This window comes from Haematobia irritans, chromosome 5 (genome assembly GCF_050003625.1).
Source record: "Haematobia irritans isolate KBUSLIRL chromosome 5, ASM5000362v1, whole genome shotgun sequence".
Classification (NCBI taxonomy): Eukaryota; Metazoa; Arthropoda; class Insecta; order Diptera; family Muscidae; genus Haematobia; species Haematobia irritans.
The window spans coordinates 156,757,697-156,779,850 of NC_134401.1; the positions used below are offsets into that span (position 1 = coordinate 156,757,697).

General features: G+C 24.9%; 1 protein-coding gene across 1 annotated transcript in view; it reads right to left on the reverse strand.

Annotated features, from left to right (window-relative positions):
- Window positions 1-212: 212 nt before the first annotated feature.
- unc-5 overlaps window positions 213-22,154 on the reverse strand; it is a 148,015-nt gene continuing 126,073 nt past the window's right edge. Inside the window, exons 7-12 of the mRNA XM_075308783.1 lie at window positions 15,512-15,676; window positions 13,175-13,399; window positions 8,012-8,140; window positions 7,770-7,944; window positions 7,627-7,700; window positions 213-2,331 (exon numbers count right to left, since the gene is read on the reverse strand). Coding sequence (XP_075164898.1) covers window positions 905-2,331; window positions 7,627-7,700; window positions 7,770-7,944; window positions 8,012-8,140; window positions 13,175-13,399; window positions 15,512-15,676 — 2,195 coding nt within the window. The 3' untranslated portion in view covers window positions 213-904. The remainder of the gene's footprint in view (window positions 2,332-7,626; window positions 7,701-7,769; window positions 7,945-8,011; window positions 8,141-13,174; window positions 13,400-15,511; window positions 15,677-22,154) is intronic.

Sequence of the window (22,154 nt, forward strand, 5' to 3'; positions counted from 1 at the left end):
TTTAGAAAATTTTTGCGAAATATTATTTCTATAGAAAATTTTGTTTCTATAGCAATTTTTTCAAAATTTTATTTTCTTTTAAATTCAGTCTAAAGAAGGTCTTCCAATAGAATTTTTGTTGAAATTTAGTGAAAAGTACTTTTTCGCTCAAAAAAAAAAAAATAATAATAATAATAATTATAATAATAAATACTTTTTTGGTACTTTCTTAAAAATTGTATCTTCCATCCCTGGTTCATCTGTGTCAAACGCTGTCCGACAGCGAAAAACGAAAACGAAATACCAGACAATTTATTTTTGTAACTGACACATTTTTTTCGCGGAGAGAAACGGATCATCTATGTAACATATATAAGGTCTATGATAAAGCGCTCTTTTTCTCTTTGTTTCTTTAATCTTTAACATTCATCCATAGACTATATATTCTTACAAAGATGGTTCGAATATGCTAGCAAATTAATGTTTCGTACTGAATTTTTTACAGAAAAAAAAACAAAACGAAATGTCAGAAAATTAATTTTTGCAACTGCCACATTTTTTCGCAGAGAGAAATGAGTCATCTATGTAATATATAAAATCTATGATCGAGTGCTCTTTTTTCTCTTTTTTATCCACAAATTGTGCTCTCTTTTAGGTTTCTTTTACACGAAGATAAATAGACCATCTATGTAATATATAAAATCTATGCTCAAGAGCTCTTTGTTTTCTCTATTTTTTTAACACTCTGGCTTTCATCTCTTTTGTATCGACAAAGAGCCAATTATGCTCTCTTTATTTCTTTAGTAAGAAAACTCGCATACTCTTTCTAGCTTTGATATAAGCACAAAGAACCTATTGTAATCTCTAAATCTCTTTTTATGCACAAAAGCCCTCACTCTTACTCTCTCTCATTTACATCTCATTTTTATATCCACAAAGAGCCTATGGTTTCGGTAATAATATCTAATACATCTTGCCTTTCCATTTCCTTAAGCACCATCAAAAGTTCAACTATGGTATGTGATGCATGGGAGTTTTGTGTTGCTCGACATTCCCATAAATTCAGAATTTGCTCTGTGGGTGAGGGTTTTGTTGCAAAATAGGCTATATAACGATCTGTGTTGAGCTTTTTGGCCAATAAACGCCAATCACGTTCATCTTCTCGTGGTGGATCCAAGGCAGCACATATCCGCCTCTTGGTATCACGTGGCAAATGTACTGTGGTCAAGGGCATTGTGGCCTCATTCACATAATTACCATGGGGATCCATGGTCACTGTACTTTGTCTTTCCAGTGAGGAGTGTGGCGAGTGATTCGAGTTATTGTGAGAGGAGGTTAATGTCATTTGATGTTGTTGCTGCAGTTGTTGTTGTTGCTGCAATACTTGCTGCGGTCTACTAATACTAAAGGAATGCACTTCAGAGTATAGATGATGGTTATCACTACATTGAGCAAAATCGACAGTTAATTCATTCGAGGTGTAGAGCAATTCATTGCGTTTTATAATGAACTCGCAATGCAGCACCGAATTATTGGATAAAATATGATTGTAGGGTATTATCTGTTCATGTAGCTCCACTTCATTCTCGGTGTCCCACATATCGGCATCGGAGCTACGTAAACGTATGTTCATATTACTGCTATTCAAATAGAAAGCAAAGGCCTCACTTTCACCCATAAAGGAGCCACCCAATTTGGACTCAATGCTAGAGCATATGTCACGACTATTGGGGAAATCTTTCACGATATATATCCGCAGTGAGCAATTGGTGCTCGAAGGTGTGAATTGACTAAATGCTATCAGACGCATTTTCAATGAATTCTGCATTGAGGCTGTGGGCAGTTTTGGCTCGGCCACCACTACAAAACGGCCCAACTGTTCGGTCATTATGTAAACATGTTCGGCTTCCAATTGCACAAAGACTGGTGTGTTTATGGTCTCCTCGCCCACAGCTATGATGCGACGCCAATTGACATTAAGGTCATCGTGGTCATTGTCGGCATAGTAAATGAAAACATTCCATAATTGGGTGTCCACCAGACAATGGGGTATCTTTAGTATCACCGGTTTGAGGAAGGTATAATTGCGTGGTGAACAATGTACTATGGTGCTGCAGACTAGTAGGGCATCCGAATTGGGTATAGACACCCGGGAGGTTTCATCACTCACAAGCATAAGTGAGACATGCTTACGCATACTCTTCCCGATAGAGTGTTCGGGTATGTATAGCATAATTTCACCTTGATAGAGATTGAGAGAGCCACCACTGCAATTGAGTTGGTCATAGGTAGAGCATTTTGAGGCTGCAGAAGTTGCTCCAATTTTTGCATTAACCTCGTAAGTTGAGTTGGCTGCAAAAAAAACAAAAAACGATTATTTAAATTTGGCACTCATGGATAAAAATAGAGGTATTTTTTTACAAGAAAAGTAATTAATTGTAAATCATTGAAGAGAAATAACAGCACTGTTAATTTTATTTGAGATGTCTGTACATTTGTTGGTCTATCATTTAGCATAACACTAATGAGAGCAAGAATGGTAAATATAATTTAACATTACGAACAAGTTAACATATGTAGAGAAACAACAGAACTTTTGATTTTACTAGAGATATCTATACATTTGTTGGCCTACGATTTAACATAACACTAATAAGAGAAAGATAGTAAATAATCACTAGCATCAGTGTTACCAGTATTATTCTGGTAACACTGATGCTAGTGATTTAAATTTAAATTTAAATTCCTCACAAAAAATCCCCAATACATTTTTGAATAAAAAAAAAAATAAATAAAAAACATTCTCTGCTCTAGAAAATCAGTTATAATTTAAAAATTAAATTTGTGTCAAATCAAGCAAACTGCAATAAGATCAAGATTTCGAACCACAATGCCAAGAGACTGATAAACGTCTTCCAAATGCTGCAGATATGAAAATGGGAGTTCGGTCACCTTGTACTTATGAACGAAAATTTACTTCTATTCAAGTAAATTAAACTTATCACAATAGACTGAATAGTCTAAGTGAGCCTGAATCTTAATCGGGCTGCCACTTTATCCTTTAAGTAGTAAAATTGGGTGGTAGACACGTTGCCAAAGTTGGTAGAATTCTACCAGAAATAATAGATTTTTTACTGTTTAGTAAATTGGTAGAATTTTCGATGTTTTGGTAGATTTTGCAGGGATATTTCATAAATTTTCTATATAAAAAACAACAACAACAACAAAATTTTCTTTAGAAATAAAATTTTGACAAAATTTTGTATAGAAATAAAATTTTGCAAAAACTTTCTATGGAAATACAATTTTGACAAAATTTTGTATAGAAATAAAATCTTGCAAAAATTTTCTGTGGAAATAAAATTTTGACAAAATTTTCTATAGAAATACAATTTTGACAAAAATTTGTATAGAAATAAAATTTTGCAAAAATTTTCTGTGGAAATAAAATTTTGACAAAATTTTCTATAGAAATAAAATTTTTACAAAATGTCCTATGGAAATAAAATTTTGACAAAATTTTCTATGGAAATAAAATTTTGACAAAATTTTCTAAAGAAATAAAATTTTGACAAAATTTTCTATAGAAATAAAATTTTGACAAAATTTTCTCTAGAAATAAAATTTTAACGTAATTTTCTATAAAAATAAAATTTTGACAAAATTTTCTATAGAAAAAAAATATTTACAAAATTTTCTATAGAAAAATTTTGACAAAATTTTCTATAGAAATAAAATTTTGACAAACTTTTCTATAGAAATAAAATTTTGACAAACTTTTCTATAGAAAAAAAAAATTGCAAAAATAAAATTTTGACAAAATTTTGTATAGAAATAAAATTTTGCAAAAATTTTCTAGGGAAATAAAATTTTGAAAAAATTTTCTATAGAAATAAAATTTTGACAAACTTTTCTATGGAAATAAAATTTTGAAAAGAATTTCTATAGAAATAAAATTTTGACAACGTTTTCTATTGAAATAAAATGTTGACAAAATTTTCTATAGAAATAAAATTTTGAAAAACTTTTCTATAGAATATAGAAATATAAAATAGAAATATACTTTTGACAAAATTTTCTATAAAAATAAACTTTTGAGAATATTTTCTATATAAATCAAATTTTGACAAAATATTCTATAGAAATAAAATTTTGACAAAATATTCTATAGAAATAAAATTTTGTCAAAATTTTCTATAGAAATAAAATTTTGACAAAATTTTCTATAGAAATAAAATTTTGACAAAATTTTATATAGAAGTAAAATTTTGACAAAATTTTTTATAGAAATAAAATTTTGACAAAATTTTCTATAGAAATAAAATTTTGACAAACTTTTCTATAGAAAAAAATTTTTTGCAAAAATAAAAAAAATAAAATTTTGACAAAATTTTGTATAGAAATAAAATTTTGCAAAAATTTTCTATAGAAATAAAATTTTGACAAAATTTTCTATGGAAATAAAATTTTGACAAAATTTTCTATAGAAATACAATTTTGACAAAATTTTCTATAGAGATAAAATTGACAAAATTTTCTATAGAAATTAAATTTTAACATAATTTTCTATAGAAATAATATTTTGACAAAATTTTCTATAGAAATAAAATTTTGACAAACTTTTCTATAGAAATAAAATTTTAACAAAATTTTCTATAGAAATAAAATTTTGAAACAAATTTCTATAGAAATAAAATTTTGACAAAATTTTCTATGGAAATAAAATTTTGATAAAATTTTCTATAGAAATACAATTTTGACAAAATTTTCTATAGAGATAAAATTGACAAAATTTTCTATAGAAATAAAATTTTGACAAAATTTTCTATAGAAATTAAATTTTAACATAATTTTCTATAGAAATAATATTTTGACAAAATTTTCTATAGAAATAAAATTTTTACAGAATTTTCTATAGAAATAAAATTTTGACAAAATTTTCTATAGAAATAAAATTTTGACAAACTTTTCTATAGAAATAAAATTTTGACAAAATTTTCGATCGAAATAAATCGAAAAAAAATTTTGACAAAATTTTCGATCGAAAAAAATCGAAAAAAAAATTTGAAAAAATTTTCTATTGAAATAAAATTTTAACGTAATTTTCTATAAAAATTAAATTTTGACAAAATTTTCTATAGAAATACAATTTTTACAGAATTTTCTATAGAAATAAAATTTTGACAAAATTTTCTATAGAAATAACATTTCGACAAAATTTACTAAAGAAATAAAATTTTGACAAACTTTTCTATAGAAAAAAAAATTTTGCAAAAAAAAAAAAATAAAATTTTGTATAGAAATAAAATTTTACAAAAATTTTCTATGGAAATAAAATTTTGAAATAATTTTCTATAGAAATAAAATTTTGACAAAATTTTCTATGGAAATACAATTTTGACAAAAATTTCTATAGAAATAAAATTTTGACAAAATTTTCTATAGAGATAAAATTGACAAAATTTTCTATAGAAATAAAATTTTGACAAAATTTTCTATAGAAATTAAATTTTAACATAATTCTCTATAAAATTAAAATTTTGACAAAATTTTCTATAGAAATAAAATTTTTACAGAATTTTCTATAGAAATAAAATTTTGACAAAATTTTCTATTGAAATAAAAGTTTGAAAAAATTTTCTATTGAAATAAAATTTTGAAAAAAAATTCTATTGAAATAAAATTGATTTTCCTTGAGAGGTCTATACATTTGCTGGTCTATGATTTAACATAACACTAATGAGAGGAAGAGAGTAAATAACAACTAGCATAGCAATGACTACATAACAGGGATGGAAAATACAATTTTTAAGAAAGTACAAAAAAAGGTATTTTTTGGGCGAAAAGGTACTTTTTACTAAATTTCAACACTGGAAGATTATTATCAAGAGCTCCTTTAGACTAAATTTTAAAGAAAATAAAATTTTAACAAAATTTTCTATAGAAATAAAATTTTGACAAAATTTTCTATAGAAATAAGATTTTGACAAAACATTCTATAGAAATAAAATTTTGCAATTTTTTTTTCTTGCAAAAATTTCCTATAGAAATAAAATATTTACAAAATTTTCAATTGAAATAAAATTTTGCAAAAATTTCCTTTAGAAATAAAATTTTGCAAAAATTTTATATAGAAAAAAAAAATATACACAAAATTTTCTACCGAAATAAAAAATCGATAATATAGATTCGCATGCTTTTTTCGACTAAAACATTCTTGAAATTCAATGAAATCATGTTTTTGACTATGGCTTTTAATAAATCGAGATTTTCTTCCCGAACTATTAGCAAATTAGGTTGATAAAGACTTTCTCACAATATTAAAATATTTTGTCAAAGCTATTGTACCATAAATCTGATATCGACTCAAAAATGTCAACACAAAAGGTACTAAATCATTCGCGGGTACTGACCTGGTTGAAAAAGTATTGAAATAAGTACTATAGTACTGCATTTTCCATCCCTGCCGTCAATATGCGTTGCAAGCAGGGATGGAAAATACAATTTTTAAGAAAGTACGAAAAAGGTATTTTTTGAGCGGAAAGGTACTTTTTTACTAAATTTCAACAAAAATTTCACTGGAAAATTATTGTCAAGAGACTAAATTTTAAAGAAAATACAATTTTGACAAAATTTTCTATATAAATAAAATTTTGCAAAAATTTTCTATAGAAATAAAATTTTGCAAAAAAAAATCTGTAGAAAAAAATGTTGCAAAATTTTTTCTATAGAAATAAAATTTTGCAAAAATTTCCTATAGAAATAAAATTTGTACAAAATTTTCAATTGAAATAAATTTTTGACAAAATTTTCTATAAAAATAAAATTTTGCAAAAATTCTATATAGAAATAAAATTTTGACAAGACAACATTTTCTACCGAAATAAAAAATCGATAATATACATTCATATTCTTTTTTCGACTAAAACATTCTTGAAGTTCAATAAAATCCGGTTTTTGACTATGTCTTTTACAAAATCAAGATTTTCTTCCCACATGAACATGTTTGTTTTGCCATATTTGTAAAAGACTATTAGCAAATAAGGTTGATAAAGACTTTCTCAAATTATTAAAATATTTTGTCAAAGCTATTGTACCATAAATCTGATATCGACTCAAAAATGTTTACACAAAAGGTACTAAATCGTTCGCGGGGGTACTACGGTACTGACCGGGGTGAAAAAGTATTGAAAAAAGTACTATAGTACTGCATTTTCCATCCCTGCTACATAATATTATAATGAATGATCTCTAGTGAACATAAATGTGTAAACGCTAAACTTACTCTCTTATAATATTGGGTTAAAAAATACGGTGAATATTTGAGAGTGATATAAAAAATTGAGAGTAATACACGACTAGTTATCAGTTGTGTCATATCGAAAATGTGTAGGATAAAACTGAGACAGTATATTAGAGAGAGAGGTGTGATATATAAATCTACATGATTCATATACACTTCAAACATGATTGATTTTGGGACCTATTAAAATGAGTTATTTAACCTAACTCTAATGAGAGTAAGAGAGTTAATGTTTCTGTTAATGTAAATCATCTCTAGTCTAGCAATCATAAACTAATGAATTCATAAATGAAACTGATAAGTGCTATTAATTTTGTTACAGTATAATTTAATTATATACTTACAGGTATCCACTGTCGAGGTATCCGGTGTATCTGTCAGATAATCCACACTTAAATCATCGATAGGATTAACATAGCTAAGAATATAGAAAAATGTTAAAAAAATATATTCCAACAATTTTACAAGATCTTCCATTCAAACTTACTTGGCTGATAAATTTGGCACATCATAATGATGTTCGGATATGGAACAACCACCATGATGACTTGGTGGTAAAAATCTATGGCCAGGACTGGCATAATCATAATTATCATTGGCTGTTTCGATATGCATGCGCATATCTTTTTTGCTAATATCAGGTAAATATTTAGGATCCATAACTATAACGAAATAGATGACAATCAGTAAAATTCGAAAAAAATGTCCTTTAAACAAAAACAAACTTACCCGTTCTGGTCATATTATAGTGTTGATTCACACGTATCCCTTTGCGGGCACAACAAATCAATGCTGCTCCAAAGGCAAAGAATACGGCTGTGACAAAAGCCAAACCCAAATAGAGAGTCCAATCGAAATCTGAAATTTTGTGGAAAGGATGATGGAATTTAAATTGTATGTAATTGATGTCATTCTTTTGTGGAAGTTTATATCACAGGGGGTGGCCTTAACGTATGCTAAGGGACGGGGTAGGTAGAGGGAACAATGAAGTTCCTTTTTATAAGTCTATGACTGCAAGGGGATCGACACAATAGAGGCCAAAGCCATTAAATGGCCACATAATTTGCAGTCTCAATAAAATTAAGCCCCTTTTTTGGTTTATTGTTTTGTGTCAAGCTAAGCTAAGCTGTCGCCGTAGTCATTATCCTTGTTGATTTTGATCTAAGTAATTGTGACAACATTGTTTTCTTTAAAATACGATGGCGGCAGAGATACGAATTTTAAACAATTAATATGATTGGGGGGGTTGTAGATGTGTGTGTGTGAATTAGGGTTGCCCATAAAGAATCGAATTGTGAAAAATATCCAAATGATTTAAATGTCAAAGAATTAATAAAAATATTTGTATTAAAAAAAACTAAAAAAAATGTTGCTCAATTACATTTAAAAAATAACAAAAAATGCCATGAAAATTTTATTAAATTTTTAGGAAAAAAGCAAAATTAAAAATTGTCTATTAGGTTAGGCTAGGTAGGTTAGACGAGCTCGATTTTTCGGGCTCACTTAGACTATTTGTCCATACCACAGTGGCTTCAATACTCCAAGGTAGCTGCTCTATACAAATTAAATTTTCTTACAATTTTGATGAGATCAAAAATTTCCCCAAAAATTCCCATAAAAATTGAGTTTCAAGGAAAATTTAAAAAATCTGAAGAAAGTTAAGAATTTTGCCTTAAAAATTTCTGAGTAATATCCTATGAAACTAAAATTTTAATAAAATTTAAAATTTTATTTTTAAAGACTAAAATATAGTAGTTAAGCGTATTTTCTATAAAAATAAAATTTTTAGTTTTATGGAAGTTGAAAATTGCTTTAAGTTTTTACGAAAAAAGAGTTAAGATAAATTTTAAAATTCTGAGAAATTTTCCAAAAAAAAAAAAAAAAATATGTTCTATTAAAATTTTAATGAGATGGAAATTTTCCCCCAAAAAATTCCCAGAAAATTTGAGTTTTAAGGAAAATTAAAAATTTCTGAGTAATTTCCTATAAAAATAAAATTGTTAGTTTTATGTATGATGAAATTGCATTAAATTTTTACGAAAAATAAGATGAGACAAATTTAAAAATTCTGAGAAATTTTCTATAAAGAGCTAATTTTATTAAAAATTACATCAGTCCAAAATATTCCCCAAAAAAAATCCACAAAAAATCAAGGAAAATTAAATGTTTGAAGAATGTTAAGACAACATTAAAAATTTCTTAGTAAATTCCTATAAAAATAAAATTTTAGTAAAATTTTTAGTTTTATGGAAAATGAAAAAAATGCAGTAATTAACCGTATTTCCTATAAAAATAAAAATTTTAGTTTTATGGAAGTTGAAAATTGCTTTAAGTTTTTACCTACGTTAAGAAAAATGTTAAAATTGTGAGAAATTTTGCAAAAAAAAAAAATAAAGTTTTATTAAAATTTTAATGAGATGAAAATTTTCCCCCAAAAATTCCCAGAAAAATTGAGTTTTAAGGAAAATTAAAAATTTCTTAGTAATTTCCTATAAAAATAAAATTTTAATAAAATTTTTTAGTTTTATGTGTGATGGAATTGCATTAAATTCTTACGAAAAATGAGTTGAGACAAATCTAAAAATTCTGAGAAATTTTCTATAAAAAGCATATTTTATAAAAATGTCATCAGTCCAAAATATTAAAAAAAAAAAATCCACAAAAATTCAAGAAAAATTTAAATTTCTGAAGAATGTTAAGACAACATTAAAAATATCTTAGTAATTTCCTATAAAAATAAAACATTAGTAAAATTTTTAGTTTTATGGAAAATGAAAAATGCAGCATTTAAGAGTATTTCCTATAAAAATAAAATTTAAGTTTTTTACGAAAAATGAGTTAAGAAAAATTTTAAAATTGTGAGAAATTTTCCAAAAAAATTAAGTTTTATTATAATTTTAATGAGATGAAAATTTTCCCCCAAAAATTCCCAGAAAATTAAGTTTTAAGGAAAAGTAAAAATTTCTGAGTAACTTCCTATAAAAATAAAATTTTAATAAAATTTTTAGTTTTGTGAAGGATAAAAATTGAATTAAATTTTGACGAAACATGAGTTGAGACAAATCTAAAAGTTCTGAGAAATTTTCTATAAAAATTAGATTTTATTAAAATTTTCATCACACCAAAATATTTCCAAATTCAAGGAAAATCAAATTTTTGAAGAATGTTAAGACAACATTAAAAATTTCTTAGTAAATTCCTATAAAAATAAAATTTTAGTAAAATTTGTAGTTTTATGGAAAATGAAAAAAAATGCAGTACTTAACCGTATTTCCTATAAAAATAAAATTTTTAGTTTTATGGAAGTTGAAAATTGCTTTAAGTTTTTACGAAAAATGAGTTAAGATAAATTTTAAAATTCAGATATATTAAAAAAAAATTAAGTTTTATTAACATTTTAATGAGATGAAAAATTTCCCCCCAAAAATTCCCAGAAAAATTGAGTTTTAAGGAAAATTAAAAATTTCTGAGTAATTTCCCATAAAAATAAAATTTTAATACAATTTTCAGTTTTATGTATGATGAAATTGCATTAAATTCTTACAAAATGAGACAAATTTAAAAATTCTAAGAAATTTTCTATAAAAAGCAAATTTTATTAAAACTTTCATCAGTCCAAAATATTCCCAAAAAATTCCACAAAAATTCAAGGAAAATTTAAATTTCTGAAGAATGTAAAGACAAAATAAAAATTTCTTTGTAATTTCCTATAAAAATAAAACTTTAGTAAAATTTTTATGGAAAATGAAAAATCCAGTTTTTCCTATAAAAAAAATTAGTTTTGTGGAAGTTGACAAATGCTTTAAGTTTTTACGAAAAATGAGTTAAGAAAAATTTTAAAATTGTGAGAAATTTTCCAAAAAAAATTAGGTTTTATTAAAATTTTAATGAGATGAAAATTTTCCCCCAAAAATTCCCAGAAAATTTAAATTTTAAGGAAAATTAAAAATTTCTGAATAATTTCCTATAACAATAAAATTTTAATAAAATTTTTAGTTTTGTGAAGGATAAAAATTGAATTAAATTTTTACGAAAAATGAGTTGAGACAAATCTAAAAGTTTTGAGAAATTTTCTACAAAAATTAGATTTTATTAAAATATTCATCAGACCAAAATATTCCCAAAAAAATTCCATAAAAATTAAGTTTTAAGGAAAATTTAATTTTTTGAAGAAAGTTTAGACAAAATTAAATATTTCTGAGTAATATCCTATAAAAATAAAATATTAATAAAATATTCCCAAAAAAAAAAATTCCATAAAAATTAAGTTTTAAGGAAAATTTTAATTTTTTAAGTTTTAAGGAAAATTTAATTTTTTGAAGAAAGTTTAGACAAAATTAAAAATTTCTGAGTAATATCCTATAAAAATAAAATTTTAATAAAATATTCCCAAAAAAATTCCATAAAAATTAAGTTTTAAGGAAAATTTAATTTTTTGAAGAAAATTTAGACAAAATTAAAAATTTCTTAGTAATATCCTATAAAAATAATTTTTTAACAAAATTTTTAGTTTTATAGAAAATTTAAATTGCATTAAAATTTAAAAATTGTGAGAGATTTTCTATAAAAAGTAAATTTTATTAAAACTTTCATTCACAATAGAGCAATATATGATGGAGTGAACTAATCGCAATGGAACACTATCATGGTTTTGTAACACCGAATTGAATGGATCATGATGCGTTTCGTAGTTAGTGGTAACACGATACATGACACAATTAATTTAGTATCTAAAAGGTTGAAATTTCAAATTTTATTAAATTTCATTCACAATAGTTTGGTACATTTTCCGAAACATATGGTAATTCAACTAATGACAATGGGTTCGCACCGCTAAAATAAACAAATACTTTTGCAATCAAATTTGAAATTTTAACTTTTAATAAATTCCATTCACAATGGTGGACTATATTTTGCGATAGTTGAGACAATCACGATGTCATTATATTATTGAAAGTAACATGATAAATGATTTAATCATCTCAAAACTTTGAATTTACATTTTAGAAAATTTTATTCACAATAGAGAACTATTGTTAAAAAAAACATATGATATTTTCTATAAATATCAAAGTCCTTTGACATGTTTTATTAAAATGTTGGTAACATTTTCATAAGATGTAAAAATTCTTATTAAAAAAATCGGATTTCCAAATTTGATGAATTTCTATAGAAAAGAAAATTATTGTCTCTTTTCTTGTATGACATCCCTAATTTAAATCCCTGTTAGACAATTGGCAGCACATGCCTTACACACTCATTCTCTTTCACGTGTTCTATGTCAACCATTTCATCCTGTCAGCCAACCATCTATCCATCCATCTATTTGTCGTCCATAGATGGTAATTAATTTCTCCACAAAAAATTTTTGTGTGTGTTGTTGAAAAGTAACATAAAAACCAGATGACATTTAAAAGCAGAAAGTCCCCGTGCCACACCACACATGATGTCTTTCATGTCCTTGTATTTCCTTGCTCTAATCATTGAAGCATCTCTCTGGCATTAGAGCTTGTTCCTCACAACCCAGTATGCCGTTGGGGGGCACATGGTGGGATATGTCAGTGGAAGGATGACTAAAAAAAGGATGTTGCATAGAGCTCACAGTTATGTGTCACAAACACAAAACAAAGGCAACATTAACGAATGGGTGAGTCACAGGACGAGTGAGGGGGCGATTGATGTACGACGGTTTGGCAAAAGCCAAACAATGGGCTTCATCATGACAAACAACCAAAAAAACAAACTGAAGGCATAAATCCTGTGCGTCTGTCTCCTCCCGTATTTGTCTCCGTTAATGCAAAGAAATTTTAAAGCCTTGCATGACAAATGCTGTGGTGTGTGTGTTTGTGTGCGTCCGTCTGTGATTTTTGTATTTGTTTGACTTGGACTTACCATCTTTGCCTATTTGACAGTATTCTCCACGACATTCTGCCGTCTGTATATCCTTTCCGCTACACAATGCTTTACCATTGCCTCCAACTCCTCCGACCAAAGCAGGAGATATGGCGCTGGAGCCAGCGCTACCACTGCTTCCGCTGGATCCGACAGCACTATTGACGCCAACTAAACCAGCACTACTCAGGCTGCCCATCTTTATGCCCAGGCCAGTTGTGATAACTGAAATTGAAAATTTAAAAATATTAAGTCAATTCATTCACAATAGAGCACCATCTTTTTACACTGCATGGTGCGAAATGTTTTAGAGTTAATTGAATAAATCGTGATGTGATCTTGAAGTTAGTGATAACAAACTACATGATGCTATAAAGTTCGAAATTTATATTAAATGAATTTCATTCACAATATACTGCTACATGTTGTAAAACATATGATAGTATGATCGAATCATGATCCTATCATATAATTAAAAGCCACACCAAAAATTATGCATATTAATCAAAGTATTTAATTCACAATAGATCTATACCATGATGTTTTACACCTTATAGTTTGAATTAATCACAATAGCACACTATTATTTTAGACTACATTTAACGATTTCCAATATAGAGTTGATTTTTTAAATTTAATTCACAATAGTTCGTTAAATGTTGTCAAACATATGGCAGTTGACCGAAGCATCATGTGATCACATAATTAAAAGCAAATCGATAAATGATGCGATCTACTCAAAGCCTGGAGATCAAATCATAGTACTTTTCATTTACAATAGAACACTAACATGATTTTATAATGGACGACTATCATCTTATACTATATGTTATGAAACTTGTGTCCCAGAATGATACGAACCATCTCGTAGTTAAAGGTTACACGAAGCATAATGCAATCAAAAGTTAATATTTGAAATTTTAATACATTTCATTCACAATAATGCATTGTATGTTACTATAGTTGAGCTAATAACGATGTGGCCACATAAAATAAATAAAATCTACTCAAAGTCAACAAATTAAACTTTAGTTCAAAGTCAACAAATTAAACTTTTCATTCACAATAGATTACAATAGTGATGTTCCACATATGGCAGAGTGCTTTCGAAATTAGTAGTAACAAAGTACATGATGCTACAAATGCACAGTCTAACACTGAATATGTACATTTCAAAAAAAATCATTCACAATAGTGTGTAAATTTTACGAAACATATAATATCTAACTAATCACAATATCAAAATATTAGTAAAAGCAACATACTAAATAAGCAATCGTTTTAAAGTCTCGAGTTATAATTGTAAAGCATTTCATTCACAATAGATCATTATCATTATGTTGTAGATATGATAATGTGAACGAATCACAATAGAGCACTACATCTTGCGAAACATGGGACACTGTAATTTACGCATTACGATGTGACTTCGTAGCTCGTATTAGCATATGAAATTTAAAAAAAATTGAATTTCATTCACAATAAGTTGGGAAACATATAATAGTTGAATTAATTGCGATGTCATCTCATAATTCTAAGCAACATTATAAATGATAGGATCTGCTCAAAGCCTAATAGCAAATTTTTTTGGTAATTTCATTCACAATAGAGATCTATTATTTACACATAACAGTGCGATATCGAAGATAATGGTAGCATTAGATACATGATGTTATAAATTCACAATCTATAGATAAAGTTTTAAATTTTTATAAATTTCATTCACAATAGTAGTGGAAACCACTGTGGTGCAATGGTTAGCATGCCCGCCTTGCATACACAAGATCGTGGCTTCGATTCCTGCTTCGACCTAACACCAAAAAGTTTTTCAGCCGTGGATTATCCCACCTCAGTAATGCTGGTGACATTTCTGAGTGCTTCAAAGCTTCTCTAATTGGTTTCACTACAATGTGCAACGCCGTTCGGACTCGGCCATAAAAAGGTGGTCCATTGGCATTGAGCTTAACATGGAATCGGGCAGCACTCAGTGATAAGAGAGAAGTTCACCACTGTGGTATCACAATGGACTGAATAGTCTAAGTGAGCCTGATACATCGGGCTGCCACCTAATCTAACCTAACCTATTCACAATAGTACGTTTTATTGCAAAATGAAAGATGAGTGGGTTGAATTAATACCGATGTGATCATATAAGTGGAAGCTACACCATTAATTATGCGATCCACTTAAAACCTAAAGTTGAAGTTTTAAGGCATTTCATTCACAATAGAGGATATGTGTGAACGCGTCACAATGCGAAATTTCAAACTATATAACATCTCAATTTTTTGTTTTATTAAGTGATCATAGTCTCATCTTCATCATCATCATCCTTACCTTCATCGTCCTCTTCATCATCATCATCGTCGTCATCATCTTCATCGTCATCGTTCACTAGAATGCTGCTACTACTACCTCCGGTTGTGAGACATTTCCTGCGCCTTATTTGTATGCATTCAGGGGAGCATGAACTCCATTCACTCCAGGCCGACCAACGTCCCGCTGTGAAAGACAATAAAGGAAAAAACGCACGCAAACGTAAATAGTGAAAAAGGGATTTTCCATTGAAATGCGAAGAAAAAATAGATGTGAATGCTATAAGTTATGGCCCCACAGTGGGGGATATTAAAAAAAAAATTTTAAGAATTATTTGAATATGGAAAAAATGGTTTTTAATGAAATCAGGAAATAATTTTCTGTGCACAAAAACGACGCATAAAGAAATTTTAGAGTATGAAAATTAGCTTAGGGATACAAAATTCGAAAATCTATTTTTTAACTAATCGACTGTTTGTCTTAATATCAAGTGAAGAAGTCGCAGTCGACTTTTTTCATTTACGAACGGCTAAACGGCTTTTGTTAATTTTTGAGAAATCAATTAATCGACTTTCCATTGTCACCAAAATCGATTAAAATACTCCTAAAAATAAAAATCGAAAGTTGGATGTTGCCAGCAGTAGGAAAAATTCCCTACACGTGGGGAATTTTTGTCAAAATTTTATTTTTATAGAAAATTTTCTCAAAATTTTATTTTTATAGAAAATTTTCTCAAAATTTTCTTTTTATAGAAAATTTTGTCAAAATTTTATTTTTATAGAAAATTTTGTCAAAATTTTATTTCCATAGAAAATTTTGTACAAATTTTATTTCTATAGAAAATTTTGTCAAAATTTTATTTCAAAAGCACATTTTGTAAAAATTTTATTTCTACAGAAAATTTTGTAAAAATTTTATTTCTATAGAAAATTTTGTCAAAACTTTATTTCTATAGAAAATTTTGTAAAAATTTTATTTCCATAGAAAATTTTGTCAAAATTTTATTTCTACGGAAATTTATGTCAACATTTTATTTCTGTAGAAAATTTTGTCAAAATTTTATTTCTATAGAATTTTTTGTTTAAATTTCATTTCTATAGAATTTTTTGTTTAAATTTTATTTCTATAGAAAATTTTGTAAAAAGTTTATTTTTATAGAACATTTTGTAAAAATTTTATTTCTATAGAAAATTTTGTCAAAATTTTATTTCGTTGTTGTTGTTTTTTATTTCAGCTTAAAACCATACATTGACTAAACCACAATTGTAGCTTAACCAACAGAGGAATGTGGTAATTCCAAAACGTGCGTCCATCCAACCATCTTGCAGTCTATAAGGGCTTTGCCCAAATAAATTAGAAAATGTTGTCAAAATTTTATTTCAATAGAAATTTATGTCAAAATTCTTTTTCTAAAGAACATTTTGTAAACATCTTATTTCAATAGATAATTTTGTCAAAATTTTATTTCTATAGAAAATTTTGTCCAAATTTTTTTCTATAGAAAATGTTAAAATTTTATTTCTATAGAAAATTTTGTCAAAATTTTATTTCTAAAGAACATTTTGTAAACATCTTATTTCAATAGAAAATTTTGTCAAAATTTTATTTCTATAGAAAATTTTGTAAAAATTTTATTTCTATAGAATTGTTTGTTTAAATTTTATTTCTACAGAATTTTTTGTTTAAATTTTATTTCTATAGAAAATTTTGTCAAAATTTTATTTTTATAGAACATTTTGTAAAAATTTTATTTTTATAGAACATTTTGTAAAAATTTTATTTTTGTAGAAAATTTTGTCAAAATTTTATTTCTATAGAAAATTTTCTCAAATATTTATTTCTATAGAAAATTTTGCCAAAATTTTATTTCTATAGAAGATTTTATTAAAATTTTATTTCGACTGATAGACTTTCAAAATAAAATCCGAAATGTGGATAGCCGAACAATTATTTTCGTAGTTTGTCAATAGATGTCCAGTGCTACCAATCACATCGTGTCACATCATGTGGTGTTGGAATGGAAATATTTTAATCTTCATTTAACCAAAAAACGTAGCTGTTGAAAACATGTGAAAATAATAAAGAAATTTGCTATATTTAAAAAAAATTGTATATAATAAATATAATTATAAAGTTTTTATAACCATTGAAATGCGAAGAAAAAATAGATGTGAATGCTATAAGTTATGGCCCCACAGTGGGGGATATTAAAAAAAAAATTTAAGAATTATTTGAATATGGAAAAAATGGTTTTTAATGAAATCAGGAAATAATTTTCTGTGCACAAAAACGACGCATAAAGAAATTTTAGAGTATGAAAATTAGCTTAGGGATACAAAATTCGAAAATCTATTTTTTAACTAATCGACTGTTTGTCTTAATATCAAGTGAAGAAGTCGCAGTCGACTTTTTTCATTTACGAACGGCTAAACGGCTTTTGTTAATTTTTGAGAAATCAATTAATCGACTTTCCATTGTCACCAAAATCGATTAAAATACTCCTAAAAATAAAAATCGAAAGTTGGATGTTGCCAGCAGTAGGAAAAATTCCCTACACGTGGGGAATTTTTGTCAAAATTTTATTTTTATAGAAAATTTTCTCAAAATTTTATTTTTATAGAAAATTTTCTCAAAATTTTATTTTTATAGAAAATTTTGTCAAAATTTTATTTCCATAGAAAATTTTGTACAAATTTTATTTCTATAGAAAATTTTGTCAAAATTTTATTTCTAAAGCACATTTTGTAAAAATTTTATTTCTACAGAAAATTTTGTAAAAATTTTATTTCTATAGAAAATTTTGTCAAAACTTTATTTCTATAGAAAATTTTGTCAAAATTTTATTTCCATAGAAATTTTTGTCAAAATTTTATTTCTACGGAAATTTATGTCAACATTTTATTTCTGTAGAAAATTTTGTCAAAATTTTATTTCTATAGAATTTTTTGTTTAAAATTCATTTCTATAGAATTTTTTGTTTAAATTTTATTTCTATAGAAAATTTAGTAAAAGGTTTATTTTTATAGAACATTTTGTACAAATTTTATTTCTATAGAAAATTTTGTCAAAATTTTATTTCTATAAAAAATGTTTCCAATTTTTTTTCTATAGAAAATGTTGTCAAAATTTTATTTCAATAGAAATTTATGTCAAAATTCTTTTTCTAAAGAACATTTTGTAAACATCTTATTTCAATAGATAATTTTGTCAAAATTTTATTTCTATAGAAAATTTTGTCCAAATTTTTTTCTATAGAAAATGTTAAAATTTTATTTCTATAGAAAATTTTGTCAAAATTTTATTTCTAAAGAACATTTTGTAAACATCTTATTTCAATAGAAAATTTTGTCAAAATTTTATTTCTATAGAAAATTTTGTAAAAATTTTATTTCTATAGAATTGTTTGTTTAAATTTTATTTCTACAGAATTTTTTGTTTAAATTTTATTTCTATAGAAAATTTTGTCAAAATTTTATTTTTATAGAACATTTTGTAAAAATTTTATTTTTATAGAACATTTTGTAAAAATTTTATTTTTGTAGAAAATTTTGTCAAAATTTTATTTCTATAGAATTTTTTGTTTAAATTTTATTTCTGTAGAAAATTTTGTAAAAATTTTATTTCTATAGAAAATGTTGTCAAAATTTTATTTCCATAGAAAATTTTATCAAAATTTTATTTCTATAGAATTTTTTGTTTAAATTTTATTTCTATCGAATTTTTTGTTTAAACTTTATTTCTATACAATTTTTTGTTTAAATTTTATTTCTATAGAAAATTTTGTCAAAATTTTATTTTTATAGAACATTTTGTAAAAATTTTATTTCTATAGAAAATTTTGACAAAATTTTATTTCTATAGAAAATGTTGTCAAAATTTTATTTCTATAGAAATTTATGTCAAAATTTTATTTCTATAGAAAATTTTCTCAAAATTTTATTTCTAAAGAACATTTTGTAAAAATTTTATTTCTGTAGAAAATTTTCTAAATATATTATTTCTGTAGAATTTTTTGTTTAAATTTTATTTCTATAAAAAATTTTGTTAAAATTTTATTTCTATAGAAAATTTTGTCAAAATTTTATTTCTATAGAAAATTTTGTCAAAATTTTATTTCCATAGAAAATTTTGTCAGAATTTTATTTCCATAGAAAATTTTGTAAAAATTTTATTTCTATAGAAAATTTTGTCAAAATTTTATTTTTAAAGAAAATTTTGTCCAAATTTTATTTCTATAGAAAATTTTGTCTAAATTTTATTTCTATAGATAATTTTGTCAAAATTTTATTTCCATAGAAAATTTTGTCAAAATTTTATTACTATAGAAAATTTTGTCTAAATTTTATTCCTATAAAACATTTTGTCAAAATTTTATTTCTATAGAACATTTTGTCAAAATTGTATTTCTATAGAAAATTTTGTCAAAATTTTATTTCTGTAGAAAATTTTCTAAAAATTTTATTTCTATAGACAATTTTGTTAAAATTTTATTTCTGTGGAAAATTTTATCAAGATTTTATTTCTAAGTAAGATTTTCTCAAAATTTTATTTCTATACAAAATTTTCTTAAAATTTTATTTCTATAGATTTTTTTGTTTAAATTTTATTTCTATAGAAAATTTTGTCAAAAGTTTATTTCTATAGAACATTTTCTCAAAGTTTTATTTCTATAGAAGTTTTTCTCAAAATGTTATTTCTATAGCAAATTTTCTCAAAATTTTATTTCTATAGAAAATGTTCTCAAATTTGATGTCTATAGAAAATTTTGTGAAAATTTTATTTCTATAGAAAATTTTGTCAAAATTTTATTTCTATAGAAAATTTTCTCAAATATTTATTTCTATAGAAAATTTTGTCAAAATTTTATTTCTATAGAAGATTTTATTAAAATTTTATTTCGACTGATAGACTTTCAAAATAAAATCCGAAATGTGGATAGCCGAACAATTATTTTCGTAGTTTGTCAATAGATGTCCAGTGCTACCAATCACATCGTGTCACATCATGTGGTGTTGGAATGGAAATATTTTAATCTTCATTTAACCAAAAAACGTAGCTGTTGAAAACATGTGAAAATAATAAAGAAATTTGCTATATTTAAAAAAAATTGTATATAATAAATATAATTATAAAGTTTTTATAACCATTGAAATGCGAAGAAAAAATAGATGTGAATGCTATAAGTTATGGCCCCACAGTGGGGGATATTAAAAAAAAATTTAAGAATTATTTGAATATGGAAAAAATGGTTTTTAATGAAATCAGGAAATAATTTTCTGTGCACAAAAACGACGCATAAAGAAATTTTAGAGTATGAAAATTAGCTTAGGGATACAAAATTCGAAAATCTATTTTTTAACTAATCGACTGTTTGTCTTAATATCAAGTGAAGAAGTCGCAGTCGACTTTTTTCATTTACGAACGGCTAAACGGCTTTTGTTAATTTTTGAGAAATCAATTAATCGACTTTCCATTGTCACCAAAATCGATTAAAATACTCCTAAAAATAAAAATCGAAAGTTGGATGTTGCCAGCAGTAGGAAAAATTCCCTACACGTGGGGAATTTTTGTCAAAATTTTATTTTTATAGAAAATTTTCTCAAAATTTTATTTTTATAGAAAATTTTCTCAAAATTTTATTTTTATAGAAAATTTTGTCAAAATTTTATTTCCATAGAAAATTTTGTACAAATTTTATTTCTATAGAAAATTTTGTCAAAATTTTATTTCTAAAGCACATTTTGTAAAAATTTTATTTCTACAGAAAATTTTGTAAAAATTTTATTTCTATAGAAAATTTTGTCAAAACTTTATTTCTATAGAAAATTTTGTCAAAATTTTATTTCCATAGAAAATTTTGTCAAAATTTTATTTCTACGGAAATTTATGTCAACATTTTATTTCTGTAGAAAATTTTGTCAAAATTTTATTTCTATAGAATTTTTTGTTTAAATTTCATTTCTATAGAATTTTTTGTTTAAATTTTATTTCTATAGAAAATTTAGTAAAAAGTTTATTTTTATAGAACATTTTGTACAAATTTTATTTCTATAGAAAATTTTGTCAAAATTTTATTTCTATAAAAAATGTTTCCAATTTTTTTTCTATAGAAAATGTTGTCAAAATTTTATTTCAATAGAAATTTATGTCAAAATTCTTTTTCTAAAGAACATTTTGTAAACATCTTATTTCAATAGATAATTTTGTCAAAATTTTATTTCTATAGAAAATTTTGTCCAAATTTTTTTCTATAGAAAATGTTAAAATTTTATTTCTAAAGAACATTTTGTAAACATCTTATTTCAATAGAAAATTTTGTCAAAATTTTATTTCTATAGAAAATTTTGTAAAAATTTTATTTCTATAGAATTGTTTGTTTAAATTTTATTTCTACAGAATTTTTTGTTTAAATTTTATTTCTATAGAAAATTTTGTCAAAATTTTATTTTTATAGAACATTTTGTAAAAATTTTATTTTTATAGAACATTTTGTAGAAAATTTTGTCAAAATTTTATTTCTATAGAATTTTTTGTTTAAATTTTATTTCTGTAGAAAATTTTGTAAAAATTTTATTTCTATAGAAAATGTTGTCAAAATTTTATTTCCATAGAAAATTTTATCAAAATTTTATTTCTATTGAATTTTTTGTTTAAATTTTATTTC